The sequence below is a fragment of the Lutjanus erythropterus genome, chromosome 3 (genome assembly GCF_056507025.1).
Source record: "Lutjanus erythropterus isolate fLutEry1 chromosome 3, fLutEry1.hap2, whole genome shotgun sequence".
Classification (NCBI taxonomy): domain Eukaryota; kingdom Metazoa; phylum Chordata; class Actinopteri; order Lutjaniformes; family Lutjanidae; genus Lutjanus; species Lutjanus erythropterus.
Window position 1 is genome coordinate 36,648,431 of NC_139319.1, and position 17,060 is coordinate 36,665,490.

Sequence of the window (17,060 nt, forward strand, 5' to 3'; positions counted from 1 at the left end):
TTTGTATGAAGACGACGATGTTCGCTAACTAGCTAACATTGCTAACAGTTATCTAAGACATTGAGGTGAATATCAAAATGCTCAGAAACACTACATACCAAACAAATGGTAAATACTATTAACACTTTATCAAGCTAAGTTTGTAGGCAAAGGTAATGTTACAGAAGTTATGCAAGTAGAGGAAAAGGCTGAGAAAAGATGAATATATATACAATAAGATAAAGTGTGATTTAAGGACCTAACAACCTTTCTATACAGAGTTTTCACTGCTCAGATGTTCTCTCTCTCTGGTCACTTCAACACTCCCAGCTATATGATTTGATAAATGTCAGCTGATTATCATACTGTTCCTGATCTGTACACGTCTTGTCAGCTTAGGGGTCAGTTATTTCACCTCATTCCACAGGGTGTGTAATGTGTCTGCATGCCCCGACTCCACGCCCAACCACATGTACACACTCATGTGGTGATGGCCCAACCCTACATAACTTCCATTCTGGTTGGACTGACCCCCTCCTCGCAGCACAGCGAGGGACAGTGAGGAAGGAGAAAGTGTGAGAGGAGTGTGTGACAGAGAGAACATGAGAAGATGAGAGCTGACATTTGAGGAGAGCTGATGGTGTCTTTGACTCATGTGGCCACATGGACTCACACTGTAAACGCGTACGGCAACAGACAACAAAACGAACATATCTTGATGACTGGTCCGAGAAGGTTTCAGCAAAGGATTCTGCGTCTGGACCGGACCATTTCAGCTGAATGCTTGGACTTGACCAGGTTCTGCTGTGGCTTCTAGTTCCCAGAGGACTTGACTCGACTGACGATTGCTGGATAAACATCCTGGATTTACAGTATCTCATAATAGAAGGAATAGCCTACTCTATCAAAACATAAGTGCAGCCAGGTGGACTTTCAACCCATCTTTCTGGCTTTGCAGGGTGCACAGCGCTGAGTCTATGTATTTGTGATTGATGACTCAGTGTGATCTCAGCAGAAAGGTGAGTGTGTGTGCCAGGCTGAGCTCTTCCAGAAGATCTCAAAGAGAGATTTCATACGTTACGTCTGTGAAATGCTCTGATTCATCAACACAGAAATAGAGTTTCAGAAAGTCCCCAGCAAGTCTGTAAGCACAGCAGAAAGAGGGGAGAGGTGACAGAATAATGCACCCAAAACCCCCCCACAAGGTGACATTAGCACCTTAACACACCTGAGCGTCCGGATAGTCTGACGCGTGTTTATCAAGGACACTGGAGGTTTCAGCAATGTTTGTGCAGAAAAGCAGAAACGTTGGTTTGTCTTTGAAAGAGCTCTGACTGTGCAGGCAGCGGTGCTTTCCAGCCTCATAACAGTGCTGTGACTTGATCTGAAGGGGTGAAAAGTGGAAGTGCATGAAGAGGGCACAGAGAGAGAGACTGCTTCATGAGAGGGGCGAGGTACCAGCACACAGTGATAAGTCTGAACCTGATATATGTTGCTTTTCTTTGATAGACATTGTCAAGATGCCGGAATGAGAAAGACTTCAGGCACAACTTGATCTCCGGGTGTCAAAATTACATCTTTTGCACCAGGACACTTCTTGGATCTTATTTTTGTTGGCACTATTTTGGACTTGAGGTAAAACTTAAAAAACTTTGATTTGTTCAGACTTTAAACTCCACATCATCCTCTGTTGTGCAGCTACTGGACATCCACAATCTCTCTGAAGTCCTGAAGGCTTCACCTCTTGAGGATCTTGCTGTCATGGATCCACACGGTGGTCCATACCTTAACAAGAGGGCCCTCTGCTCACCTCTGGGTGCTGCCCGCCTCTGCCAGTTAGCTATGGGCTGTGCTGTGATTGCCATGGTGACCCACAGTGCCGGCTTCAGCGGTTCACAGGGGGTGTTCTGTATGGCAGCGTGGTGCTTCTGCTTCGCCATGACAGTTGTAGTGTTTTTCCTGGATGCTACTCGTCTCCACAGCTGCCTGCCCGTATCCTGGGACAACCTCACGGTCACGTGTGCTGCCTTCGCGACACTCATGTAAGTCACACGTTCAGGTGTAACTTTCCTCAGTTGGGTTAGCGATGCTGATGTTCAAACACAACTTCTGGCTAATGGTGCTGCTGCTTCCACATGTTTTGTTTCCATCATGTGAAAAAAAAAACACATCCAGGGTACATTCAGGGTGTACCAAAGAATGATGGGAAGGCTACATTTTCACTTTCATCTTTTCCCTCAACACCTCTTTTACAGCATATATCTGAAATCTGTGTTCACATCAGACACCGACCAAAATCAACTGTTAATTATCTGTCTAATCAACATGTTTATCATAAGTGAAAATGTACTTAGGAACGCTGAGTTTAGCATGAAGGTCAGATTTAAAAAGTTTATTATCCTATATTTTTTCCTATCCTGTGACAAACTCCTGGCAGGCATGGTTTAGGTGTGATGATCCAGTGAAAGCAACATTGGCTACTATACTCTTCCTAGTAGGAAAGAAAGAAGTTCTGGTAAAGTCTACCACAGAAAGAAAGTAGTTCCTACATGAAACTGCTCATAGTGAGGTCTGTGTATTGTTTTCAGTAGCCAGGTCATATTTTTTAGAAAGGGACGCTGCTGTTAATTTTTTTCCAATGTTTTTTTTTTAGTTCTTTAAGCACCACAAGCCGAGTGACATTCAGTCCATCTTCTCCTGCAGGTATGTGACAGCCTCTGTGGTCTACCCACTCTTCTTTGTACGATCTGAGTGCCCTTATGCCGGCTGTGATGTCCGAAATTTCCGCATCGCTGTGACTGTCTGCTCCATCCTGGGTACCGTGGCCTACGGGGCTGAGGTGGCGTTGTGTCGAGCCAGGCCGGGCCAGGCCGTTGTGGGCTACATGGCCACCGTCTCTGGCCTCCTCAAAGTCGTTCAGGGCTTCGTGGCCTGCATCATCTTCGGAGCTCTGGCCAACAGGAGCGATTACTCCCGTTATGCCGCCACTATCTACTGCGTTGTGGTCTACGCTTTCTGCTTCGCTCTGACTGCACTGGTGGTCGTGATGACCGTCTGTGGGAGGACCAAGGCTGTGCGGTGCATGTCCTTTGACCGCTTCGTGGTGGTGTGCACCCTCCTGGAAGTCCTGCTCTACCTGAGTGCATCAGTGGTGTGGCCGGTGTTCTGCTTTGACACAAAATATGGTTCACCATGGAGGCCGTCGTCATGCCCTCAGGGCAGGTGCCCATGGGACAGCAAGGTTGTGGTGGCGGTTTTCTCCTTCGTCAACTTTGGACTGTACGTGGCCGACCTGGTCTACTCCCAGAGGATACGATTCACCTCCTCACATAGACCCACTAACTCACGAGTGTAGCACCATATGGAAGCAACAGGTTTTAAGGAACAGTTAAAGCCAAAATTAAAAATATATATTTCTATTAGTGCTATTTATCCATCTAGATTGTTTTGGTGTGAGCTTCTGAGTTTTGGAGATATCGGCCACTGAGATGTCTGCGTTCTCTTGAATATAATGGAACTAGATAGCATTTATGGTGCGGCAAAAAAACACTCACCACAAGGTCTGTGGATTATCTTGAGTAATCATGTCATAATTGTGGAAAAGAGATGTTGATGTTAAATTATTTAAATGGATTTTGTGCCACTGTTCTATTATATTGAGGAGAAAGCAGACATCTCTACTCCTGAACTATCTAGATGGATAAATAACACTAAAGGCCAGAGGAAGTATATGTATTTTTGATTTTGGGATGAACCGTTCCTTTAAGTTATTCATTTCCTTCACTGTTTATGATTTTGTTTGTGTATTTCTTTGATATTTAAAGACAGAAAATATTGAGGGGTAGAGGTGGATGTGAGTCAGAGATCACAGGACATCACTGGTGCTGCATGTGGTCTGCTGCTGAGGCACCCAAACACCCCATATTTAATGTGAAAGCACTGTGGAATGTGAACAAGGAATTTTACCACTACGGCCCCTCTGCCACACCCGTCTGAGGTGATACCCCATCTCTTTAACCTACCCTTGCTGCCCTCTTAAAGATTTTGGGACATCAGCCAGCCTCAGCCAAGCACCCAGGGCCCACTGGTATGTCCTGCCAAATCCTCATAAACCAAGACACTCCTCCTACTCTTGACCTGTGGCATAAGTCACACACACACACACACTAACTTGCTGCTTGTATTTCCGCTTAAATGCATTTCTGCTCAAATAATACATAAAAGTCTTGAATATAAATAGTAAATCTGGAATTGGCATCCATGGCATCCCTGTCATCTGCAAACCCCACACCAGAGATCGACGCACATTACCCAGGCTGCCAAAAATAAACACGGGTTGTCTGCGCTCATGTTGAAGCAGTGAGACAGCATTTATAAGAGGCTGGTGTCTTTAAAACCTCTCCATGAAATGCTTCCTTCAGTCTGTGATAAAAAAAAAAAGGTAGAGGCCGTTTAATCTGACAGCACTGCTAATATGACCTGCTGCCTGAAAACACACACATGGTCAGTGTGACCGAGGAATGTTTGCACATTTTCACAGAAGATGGTACCTTTGACCTAAAATGTGCCCAAACAGGTCAGATAAAAAGCAAATTCACTTACATTTGCACAAATGATTTGTGTGGTTAGATGGTTTTTGATGGTTTTGAGACACTATGGGATTTTACACTCAAATAAACTTACAGGACTATAAGCTGCAGGTCTCCTAACATTGATACCAGACTTAAAGCTGATATAATCACGCTTGCATTCCAAGTGTCAAAAAACCCAAAAGTCCCTCTCTAGAGTCAGTGTTTGATTTGTCTGTTCTTGGCCACTGTAGAAACATGGTGGCTTCCATGGAGGAAGACCTGCACTCTATTATTATTATTATTATTATTATTATTATTATTATTATTATTATTATTATTATTATTATTATTATTATTATTCCCTCGTGATTATACAATAATAAAAACACACTTATGAATATTATATTCCATTTCTGCCATATTCTGCCAATAAATAGACCTTTAAATCCGAGGGTGTAATAGTTTGTCATTCTACAACCCAGTGCCACACAAGCACAAGTGTTGTTCAGGTGGTTTACAGCTACAACATCCTACGTCAATATGCAACTCACCTTTAAATGTGTTTTTTAAATGATCTTCAGTGGGGGTCTATTGATTGCATAAAGTGATAGACGATTAATTCAGGGTTTTGTTTAAAATATTAATATGTCTTGTATTTGCTTTCCTCCCTCACCCTTTTCTTCTCAGTCATATCAATCACTTGAACCAGTCAGAGGCTTTTTGACTGGGGTGGCCCAAGTGGGGCACCAACTTATGCAGGGGTGGCATGAAGTAGGTCCTATTCTGTAGGTGCTATAAGTAATAATTTAATAAACACATTAATATACCATTTCTAAGCTCTGCTCTAGTTAATTATATTGCAGTATGGTACATTTTTTTGTATTCCTGTATTTAAAAAAAATATATTTAAAAGATAAATACTCCTACTGATCACAACACAACAGAGTGGCAACGGGGCAAATATAAGCTTATATACTTTAACTTTTTTAAGTTCTCAAAAAGAAGTTGTACCTCCATTGTACCTCTTTGCACAGGCTGTGTGACGCAAGCATTAAGGGAACTACATCTAACATCTCATTATAAATGAACTATAATATTAAAAGTGAGCTATATTCAAAAGCACTCATCAAACAATTGGTTGAAACTAAGGTCCCGACTCTCACTAGGCAGAAATATGTCTTTCAATTTGAGAATAACTAAACAGATATTCACCAAAGACTCAATCTCGGACCAGTCCTCAATCCTTCCTTTGCTAGACAGTATAAATTTGTTCCGTGCACACTTTGTGGGTGAAGAAGGAGAGACGGAGGCCTCTCTGGCTGCCTTCCTCTCTGTCAGCACTTTTATATTCTTCCACGAGAATAAAACAGAAGAAGACATCTGGCTGCTGCAATCCAGCCGTACCACTCTCTCCTTGTCCTCCTCCTCCTGTTCTCATGTCGTCTCTTTCTAACTCATTCTCTCCAGATTTTCACCCTCCCCTCCTCACTCCATTTCTCTGTCACACATCATACCAGTCACCCCCTCCTCCTCTTCTCCATCCTTCACTCCTCTCTGCTTTGGTCACCTCAGTGAATCTCATCTCTCTAATCCAGGATCAATGTATTCCCCTGTCACATCTGTGAGTGCTATGGATGTATTATATTAAGTCCTCGAGAAGCCACTGTGCCACATACGTAAAGCAAAACTGTCTCTGTGCTCAGCAGCAAATCCAACACCAGTTGGCCGCTCTTGTGTCCAAATCTATCTAAGACCACTGAAAACGTCACTGTGTGTCTTAGAGATTTGCTATTTCAGACATTGTGCCAATTTTTGTACATTAGCAAGTAAATATAAATGAATAACATGATAGAAAGAGCAGATGAACACTGGATTTTAAGGGGGTTTATGTAAAGTGGTGGTGATTTTTGCAGCAATAAATAACATTATGTTGTTCAACACATATATATACTGTGTGTCATTTGCATCAAGTTACAGATAAAAGTGAGAGTGCAAGATTAGTGCCAAGAAATATTTCCTGCTGTGATGACAAAATGTTAAAAAATAAATGTACATATTACCTGCTTGAGTTAACTAGAGATCCCTGTGCTCTCTGGGGAAAATATTACACCAAACTCCAGTTAAGAAATTTGACATATTAACAATTCCTTTCGTGCTCGGAAAAACACATAACTCTAGAAACACAAGATGAAAGGCATCATATGTCTTCTTGTCAGTTCAGCATCAATATAATTCATCATTATTAACTGTATTTCCATACAAACTTTACATTTTGTTACCTCAACTCTACCAGCCTCTGTTGGTTAGCTGCCCTATTTTAATTGAAGAGGACAGTGTGAATGAAAGGTTTCAAAAATTAAAAATTCTCACTAAAATAAGTGCTGGTTGGTGAATCGGATACAGGCCAAATTAACCACTGACTCATGACCATGCTTGGGGAGTCACAGATTACATGTAATGGGATTACATCATCTGGAAAAAAGGTAACTGTATTCCTTTGCAGCAGCAGGTAAAAAAAGAAGTAATCACATTACAGATACATTTAGTAAAAATGTAGATTATTAGTAGGATTACAATTTTAAAAGCGATAAACCACCATGTGCACACACACTTACCAATTCATTATCATGGCCTCTAGTAAAAAAAAATACTTCACTGGGTGGAAATAATTGTCTTTAAATCAATCAATAAATCAATAAATTGCACACAACAGAGGAAGGAACAGCTGGACAAACTAATAAACCTCACAACCAACATAAAACACTTAGGGCTGCAAAGATCAATCTATTAGTAATTTACTATAAAATTAATCTGCATCTGTTCTGGTAATCCCTTAATCATTTTGAGTAATTTAAAAAAAAAAAAAAAAAATCAAGATTTCAGTTTCTTATTTGTGAATATTTTCAAATTTTCAATATTATCAATTATTTGATGATGAAAATAGTTGCAGACACTATATTTGGCAGAAAAAAAACACCAATTCACCATATTTTATATTGAGGTAATCCAAAAGTAACTGAAAGTAATCAAGTTACATTGCTCTAATGTTGTGATTGCATTACATTACTTTAATAACACAGGCAGTAACTGTATCAGAAGACATTTTTAAATGAATCCTCCCAAACCTGCTCATGACACTTTAATTGACAGTTTACCGTGTGTGCATGCGTGTGTGACAGAATTTGAGGAGTTTTTTTGACCATTACTAAAATATCTACCTCTGTCTTTGCTGATTCCTGTAAACATGTTTCATTTTATCATGATTGTTAATGATTTTTGATCCAAAATGCCTCAAATGTTCAAAAATAGTAAAGTTATTTGACCAAAAAGCGTAGATGCAGCAGCGGGGATGCAACCCCACGTTGGCTCCCCCAAGTCTAACAGTGTGTGTGCAGCTGCTCCACTTGCTCCGCTGCTCAGGCACGTACAGTATGCTGTGTGCTGTTTGTTGCTTTCGAAAGCATTTTCATCCTCCGATAAATCCTGCAGAATTATTTCTAACGACAGGCCCTCTGGAAGCAGCGCTCCATACACTTGCACTCTTACCCTGACTAATATTTCCAAAGTAGGATAAAACATCAGTGGAATATGTCAGAGCCCACTGAAAGCAACAGACAGTGTTGCCACAGAGCGATCTGTAGCTCCATTAAGCCCTGTGTACTCCCTGCTCCTCTCCGGAGCTCCATTTAGCAGCTGTTCCATGTTGGGCACTCATTTTACTTCTCACTCCCTGCGGGCCTCGGCCTTAAACATAGCTGTGTTTCCACACACACACACACACACACACACACACACAGCCTTCAGCGTGTGAACTCTTCTGACAGAGATGAGCTGCGACAGGTGTCCATCATAAGCGTCCTTTCCTGATTCTGCAGCCGGGGGGACATGGAGGGACTGGGGACTGCTGGCTGTCGTGACTAATCTCTGATGGCGCATGTTGCTGATGTCAGCTTCAGCCCCTAGCTCTTGGCTCTTGTTTTGCCAAATGTTGTGTGGAACATTGTTGAAGGCTAAATCTTTGGTCCCAGAGGATTTGAAACTATGCCAGCTCCCCTCGCTGAGCATCCTGTAGGAAGCTACTGTACACAGAAGAGAAACGGCGCTCGCTACGGAGGTGCTGACAGTAATCACAATGTAACATCAGACCTGTGGTTGGACTTTTAAAGCTTTAATGTGTTACATCTGTGCATTAAAACAGTTGATATGTGTTATATATTTTGTTGAGTTGTGCATTTACATTGCTCCAAATGTTTCCAACAAATATTCAAATGCACAGAAATCCATGATTTAATCAAGGTAACAGTGTGTCCTGGGTCTCCACCTAGCCATTGCTAGCTAGTTGCTAGTTGCTATAACTTGCAGGAAAACATAGTAAAACATAGGATATGTTGGATATGTCAGACAGTCTGAAAATGTGTGAATGCTTGTAGTGGATTTTCATTATGAACCCAAGTGTGATGTTACTTAATGAGGACGAGTTCAGAAGATTTATTTGTAGAGCACCTTTCATGGAAGCAATGCAGCCCAAAGCATTACAACAAAGATATTACATGCACCAAGTGCTTCACATAAAAAGTTTTATGTTCATAGAATGAACATAAAAACAGAAATATAATGCCATAATTCATGTAAAATAAGATGAAAAATAAAACCCTCATGTAAAAATACGATGGGAACAGAACACAGAGTGCTTCACATAGATAAAACCCACTTGATAATACTAGTAAAAGAAAGATATAAATAAGGATAAAATAAATTGCATAAAAAAACATGTGAAATAAAACCTATTGAAATAATACTAATAACATTAATGTTAAAAATAGAGTATATAGAATGCATTAGATCAAGGAAAATACAACATTTTAAAAGAAGTGCAGCATCGTGGTCATGCAAAAGTCTCAGGCCTGTATGAGCAGAGTCAAAGCTAAAGGCTAAAGTGAAGAGATAAGTTTTTAATTTTCTATTTAGTGAGCTGGCTTCTCTTACATCTATTGGTACTGTGTTCCAGAGCTTTGGGGTGTAAGTAACAAAGGCTGTATCCATCACTTTCTTTCAGCTGTTTCTGGAAACCTCCAATAAACCAGCTGCAGACGATTTACATGATTTAAGAACAAAGATCAGTGGTTCACACATTTAAAAGTATTTTCTGTGGAAATCTGGCGTTTTCTGTGTGGCTGCTTGGTAGCACGATCAGCCAAATGACAACTTTTCAACAAAATTGAAAAAAAAACTAATATTGGTTCCAGAGCTTTGTTGGGTGCCTGGAAACAAAGAAAAGCTTTAATTTGCGCCATTTGATCATGGCAGCAACATGTACTCAACATCAGAATCCAATTTATTAGCTCACTCAAACAAGGCTGTCGTGAAGTCAGTGAACGAGAACCTAAATAAAACTTTGATATTACCTTGTCCATGAACATGAGTTGAGTCATGTCAGGTAGATTTTGTTCAAAAGTTAACAGCTCCCATGATCCCAAGCTACTTCACAAGGTCATCAAACTTAAATTTCATACTACATTTAATTGATTATATGATGTTAAATGACTGATCTATACTCATTAAATGTGTATTGTTCTGTACTCAACCACTGAAGGAAAAATACTCAAGAACAACAACTTCAACTTAACTTTTAGATGATGCCCCATTTTCATGTATATTTACAGTGTTGTTTTAGTCCAAGGTTTGTTCTTTTTCAATTGACAAACACAGGCCCCCTTCACATTTATTTCCACTAGAAGGTCAAAGTACAGATGCAACCAGCCTGGCAACCTTTTAGTGCTCAGTCACCATGATGGTGCACACCAGTGAACCAACACAAAAAGGGCACAATCAACAAATGTCCTCCTGAGACTTTCTGCTCTGGCCACGGTTTGCCCTCCTCAACCTTTTGGCCGCGCTGTAAAACTGAATGCTCAGATCAATTAATTGTAATCTGTCATGATCTTTTTTTTTTGTTTGTTTGTTTCACATCAACAGGTTTTCAGTCAGACACAGATTTGAGACATGAGTAAGCCAATGACAGTAAATAACAATAAAAAAAACAAACAAGAAAAAAACACGCAGGAATGTACAGACACAGTCAGGACACAGTACACTGAAAGTAATACATCCACTGAGACCACAGAGCCCCGCAGTTATTGTTTCCAAACAGTCAGGACCCAAGTAAGTTATGAATAAGGACTCCAGACTTTATAAACCTGAAAAGGTTCCTCTCTTAAATAAAAGCTGAGAGCTTCTAGCGTCATGAACACTAACACACTACACTCATTCACTGGATGATGCGAGGAGGTTCCCTCTGACACCCACTTCAACATCTCCTATAGCACAGAAAAGAAGGATTCAGTATGGCTGTAGTCTATGGTTTATCTTAAATTTAAGTTTTTTCCTCTGTTAGTGGTAAAACAACTAGACAGATTTAGCCAGATATCATCCCACTCTTCATCCTCAATTTGAACACCAAAGTCAGTCTCTCATTCTGATTTAAATTTAGATGTGTTTTCTTTCACTTTCCCAGACAGTGTTCTATAAAATCATGCCACTAATTTGGTTTGGTCCTCGCCATCGGTAAATATTTTTTCTAAAGGGGAGATCAGGGGAGATGCACCACAATATCAAGACCGTTTGAGATTAGATATACTATAGTGTGTCACTGTAAATACCTAAAATAATGGGTGTGTGGGATCTTGTCTGTATCTTTAAGCTGATCAGAAGTCAAAATTGACACATTTTCTACGTTGTCTCCTGGTGTCTTAATGCCTTCATCAGACTGTACGCAAAAAGACTTCCATTCCAGACCAGGGGGGAAATCTGGATTGGAAAACAGGGGTGTCAGGTGGGATGTAGTGTTTTCCAGGTCCTCTATTTTCCTAGTTAACCTCCAGACTTTAAGAATATTTTGTAGTAAAAAATTTCCCTAAACAGCTGAACAGGTCCACTTCCTGGAAGCCTACAATACCTTTTTCAGATTATAGGGGATACTGGATCTGATTCAGTATCAAGTCACGTAGATTCCGGGTCACAAATGGAAGTTTTATTTGTTTAGAAGTTTACTTTACTGAATGTGAAATAATGTGTACTTGAAATTAAGTTAAGTTGGCCTAATTAAAAAAAAAAAGATTAACTGTAATCAAATACTAAATGTAACACTAAATATGTAAGCTCTGATAACCTCTTACTTTTGAGTTTATTAACTAAAAACAATTGTGGCAACTGATTGCCTCAGTTCTTTTGAGAACTGTTAACTTATTTGGGTTTACAGTGTGCCTTGACACCTTCAGGAACAAAGAAGAAAATCTCACTTATCTAATTAGATCATTTCATCCTCGCTCCAAAACCCGCTAAACTGAGGATAGAAGACCAACAGAAATATGCCGTATTGTACGCTTTCCAGTCTCCACATGTTCTTTTGGGATTTTCATTCTGATTTGTCCGTGAGATTTGGTGATGTGCTGTGGGAAATCCTTTATTAGTTTTGGGGGTTTTACATAAAATTGATAGCTGACATTACACTGGCTGCCTTCACTTCTCTGCTGCCGTCTCTTTTGTATTCATTTGTGTTCATTCTTGTCTCTGACTCATTCTTGTCACTCATTCTTGTCTCAGACTGCAGGAGGGAGACGTATGCACACTTGGGAAAGATTTTCTGTCTGTCTGTGATATTAAATATTCACATCTTCTCTCACTCAACAAAGCTACTTCTCTGTCTGTCTCCCTTGCATTTTCTCAATCCTCCTCTCTTGTTCTTACATTGTCAAGCACTCTCTCGCACACACACACACATATTCACACCTCTGGGCCCTAATCACTGCAAGCAACAAATTGTTGTGAACGCTTCACCTAGATCCGCTTGTTGCTCTGTGGCGAAAAGAAAAAAAAAAACAGATTTGTGCACTGTGGTATTTTTAATAAATCTCTCGGGGTTTTGTCAAAAAAAGAAAGACCGAATGAGTGTTGTCACGCCTCAGCACACATGCCGAGTCTGAGTGATAGATAGCACAGAAGCATGCAGTGGTAAATTGACTTTGTGTGTGTATGTGTATGTGACTGAGAGGCAGAGTTGCAGGGATACGTCAATGAAATTTTCAGCTTGTTTGAGATTAGGTTCGGAGAGCAGTTTTGGGGTAATTATTCCACAAACCGACGCAACAAGGGGAAGGGGGACACTGCCTCACCCCCTCAGACACTACTCCAGCTGTTGTTGTTTTGCACTTTGTAACATCAGAAGGGAATGAATTATAGTATTGTTCCCTAATTTACACCTCAATCTGACATTTTCACCTCAAAACTTCTTCTGATGATATGTGACAAATTATGAGTTTAAAAAAAAAGAGACAAGTCAGGGTGAGAGCTAATGCTGAGGACAATTAAGTCGTGTCCTCACTGTTGTTTTGTGGAATTCAAAAGGTTTTACTGATGAGATGAGTTGCTGCTATTATTAAATACCAGATAATAAAAATATTAAATTAAAGGGGTATGCCAGTGATTTAGAATTACCCTTTCTGTGAAGCTGTGTAGTAAAAACTGGACCAAAAGTGAGACTCAGACATGCAGTTCAACAGTTTGACATGGATTTATTAACAACAACAACATCAAAAATCATTTCATTTCTAATGAAGTGTTAAGTTCAATTCATAAAAGATTCTGAGAAGCAGGTTCTGAGAAGAAAATCTGTAACTTAATCTATAAATCTCAATATTACTTACTATCGGTGATTCCCCCTTATATAATAAAGTACAGATGAGGGTTTCACCAGGAAAATTGTAAAAAGAGAAGTTGAGAAAACTCATAATTTCAAGGAAACTTGTTTCCCGTAGCAACAGGGACTTTGTAAACGCAGATGGCTGATATGGCGTACGCTGCCTGAAACAGGCGCCCGTTGGCAGGCCTGTACACAGTACACAGTCTACATTTGGTGAATCAGACTAGATTCAGTAAGTCTAAAAGTCATCAAATTTGTGACTTGAGTCTAACTCGAGCCCAAGTCATGTGATTCCAGTCCACAGCTCCATTCTTCTATTCTAGTCCATAACTTGTGTTACTGTTTCCCCATTTTATGCTAATTTGAGTTCAAACTGATGCCTGAAGTTTGACAAAACTCATTTGTCAAACCTGCACTCCAGCAGTGTTCCTGCAGCCTGACTGAGCTTCCTCGAGTCTGGAGAAGAGGGGGGCGGGGGGAACAACTTGCTTCAACCTATTTAAAATACCGTCTATGGCTATAGCTCGTTATTTGGACTAATTTTTGGACGAACAGTTGTTATATATTGCTACTTTAAATAATGAAGTAACTTTGGACTAATCCTCGCAGTATTTCAAAGATCCTGGTGACGACCCAAAATATGACAAAAATGACTTTTTCAAGGTGTTGTGATGCACACCTGTAGAGAACGAACTGATGATTATTACTGATTATATCACTGCCCAGCCTACTGAGGAGGAAGAGTACAGTGACAGCTGGTGCTGTTGGAGTGCCATGCATTCTGCTTTATATATAGACAGCAGCATACGTAATCCCTCAGTTTGCATTCCTCTCCAATAGCACTGTGAGAAAATAAATGGAACGAGGTCCCTCAAAGAAGACATACAGTACCTCTTGTGAAGTGTAAATTTAGTCTGGCATTCATGGTATGGCATGAGAATTGCAGACAGACAGGAGGGTCAGTCCCATTAAAATATGCAGAGGGGAGATTTTAGCATCAAACTGACAGTTACAGGCCAAGTTCATGACTAATTTTGAGAATATGCATATTGGTTAAGTACCAGGGGATAGGCAGCCAAACTGTATTCGAATGCAGAGGCTCATTAGCGCACATGCCATCTGATTCTGCTTTATTTCAGATTCTAAGGGGAGAGCAAGAAGCGCTGGTCTGCAGTCTCCTGTTAGAATAACAATCCTTCATTCAAATTCAGGTCCCACAAATATCACAAGCCACTTCTCTTACCCTCAAGTGTTTCTGGTGAGTCATCTTCAAATCGTAATGCATTTGCATTCAAAATAATGAACACTGAACATATGCCCAAATCGTTCTGGTGGAAGATTTTTCTGTTGGCATGTAAAAAGGTGACACAGTGTCTGTAGTAATAAATCACAAAACAGAGGCAATGATTTACTGGTGTATCTCAAACTCTGCACCTACAGTATATAATCACATCTGAAGGTTTTAACACTGTTTTCTAGAGGATTCATAAGGCCAATTTTAACTGAGATTCAGATAAGAAAATAAAAGGGGCAAAAAGGGGCAAAAAGGGACAAATGAAGACTTGGCTCTCACCAACTCCCAGTGCTGTGGAGAGGGATTATTGATCAGCTGTCCCTAGAGGTCTTTGAACTTTTCAGAGGACTGACTTGGCTGTGCTTCGTCTTCTGCTGCTATCAGACACTATACTGGTGTTTCCCTCTCATAATAAAGGAAGTAACGCAGGACCAGCAGTGCAAAATCAGGTAAATGATTGGCTGTCAGGACAGACAGGTGACAGGGTAGAGGAGGTGAGAGAAAAAAGCAGATTACAATATTTCTTGACATTTATCCCCGCATAATGTGGCCAACTGCCACAACGTATTTGTACATCATGTAATTTATGTAAACATTAAACTGACAGGAGGCCAAGGGCCAATTAATAAACCTGCACTAATAATAATCAAATAAAATGAACGAACATTGAAAGGACCATAACTCATCTTTCTTTGAAATTCTTTGGGCTGGTTTCACAGAAGGTTTAAGCCTGGACTAAAACGCCTATTTAAGCTCTTTTACCTTAAAGTGTTAACTTAAAGTCTGTTTTGGATTAAATTATATCGATTGCAAAAGGGAGGATTAGAGCTGCTTTGGGACTTAACTGAAGTTTAACTAATCCTTCAAAGAGGCAGCTTTAACTTGTGCCTACTGCTGTTAGAAAGGGAGCATCAACTATTTGGAATATCTAAATCAGAGGTTTTTAGGTAACTTTTAAAAAGGTGATTTTTAGATGATTTTGGCCTTGTGCTTTTATTGGACTAGACAGCAAAGTTGACAGGAAGAGCAGGAGAGACCGAGGAGACGACATGCAGCAAAGAGCAGCAGGCTGGGGTTTAACTGGGACTGCTGCAGTAAGGACTACAACCTCATTACATGGGGCACACGCTCTACAAAGTGAGCTACCAGGGCACCTCTTAAAGAGACTTTTTAACCCACAAAAATAAAACAGCATAAATGATAAATCAAATCAAATGCCAAATTTAAGTAATGTTCATGAAAGTTACTTAAATGTCCTGGTTTAACTCACACAGATTGAGGCCTACTCCTGGATTAATCTAAGCCTTGTCTGTGAAATCGGCCCTGGAGACCCAGACAGCTCAGGGCGCATCTTTGCAGTGCCACAGTACTTCATTATGATGCTGTTTTGTAAAACTTTTCTCCCTTTATCAAAAACAAAATGCAGGATTTTGCAATTTGAATATTGCACTTGGCCATAATACAATTCTGATAATGTCATGAAGAGCCCTGATGTCAACTGTAAGTGCAATCGTCATGACTGTTTCATGTCTGCAAAAGGTTGGAAGTCAACCAGAACATTTCATTTAAGCTCTTAAATGTAGTTATTGAGTCAGTAAGCTGATCAAAATGGTCAGATGTTTTTTCACCATGGCAGTCAACACTGGAAATGTTACTAATTATATACAAATCGCTCTTTCTTCTACTTTTCTGTTGACACTGACCGCTAACTGTACTGTAACAGAGTGTCAGTTTTGTCTAGATGAACAGATTTAGATTTAGACAGTAGGTGAAAACTTACTGTGAAAAATCAACACCACACAATACTATAGTACCCAGAAAAAGGATATACATGTGTATGTATACAGTAAATTATTTGTAGTAAGGTGTTACATGTACTGTAAAATGAAAATTCAACTTTGGCCTTTCATGTTAGGTCATGAACATAAAGTCTGCTGCTTCATGTTATTTTTAGTTGGCAGTTGTAGTGACATTGCAGTGGGTGCTTCACCAGTAGGTGTGTTTGTTGCCTGGTGGGGATCTGCACTCTACTGAGTACACTCGTCTAGTCTTGTATACGGTACAAATTCTTTTAGATGTCATCCAGTGTATGCATTCAAAGCAAGAAAACTCACCAGCTATTTTAGTGGTAACTGGGCCGGGTATCATTTAAAAAATTACGCCACCAGTATCAGTGTCAGCACCCTTAAAGTGATACCAACTGAATACTTCATCTGGTACCTTTTTTTCAAAGGTTCTTCTTTATGAAGAATGCTGACATTAATTGGCTTTCTGGACCTGGGTACCAAAAGGATTAAATGCAGGTATTGCTTGACTGGAAAGGATTCACCACTACTTGGTACTGGGTTATTTCAACTGAGATCTTAAACGTGTTTATTACTGATATCCAGCCCTTGAGGTAACTATATTTTAATAATTTGAATTTAGTTAAAAGTAATTTTACATTTAATTTTAGAAAAATATGTTCATTTTCTGATAGAAAGGTGTGTCAACACAGGCAAACAAGGTGCTTACACCG

The 17,060-nt window shown here is 40.0% G+C and overlaps 1 protein-coding gene across 1 annotated transcript; it reads left to right on the plus strand.

The window, feature by feature from the left end:
* The first annotated feature begins 520 nt into the window (after positions 1-520).
* On the plus strand, positions 521-4,832 carry LOC146330448 (myeloid-associated differentiation marker-like protein 2). The gene is made up of 2 exons (XM_084713965.1): positions 521-2,021; positions 2,683-4,832. The coding sequence occupies exons 1-2, from the start codon at positions 1,741-1,743 to the stop codon at positions 3,332-3,334; spliced, it is 933 nt and encodes a 310-aa protein (XP_084570091.1). The 5' UTR covers positions 521-1,740; the 3' UTR covers positions 3,335-4,832.
* Positions 4,833-17,060: the final 12,228 nt, after the last annotated feature.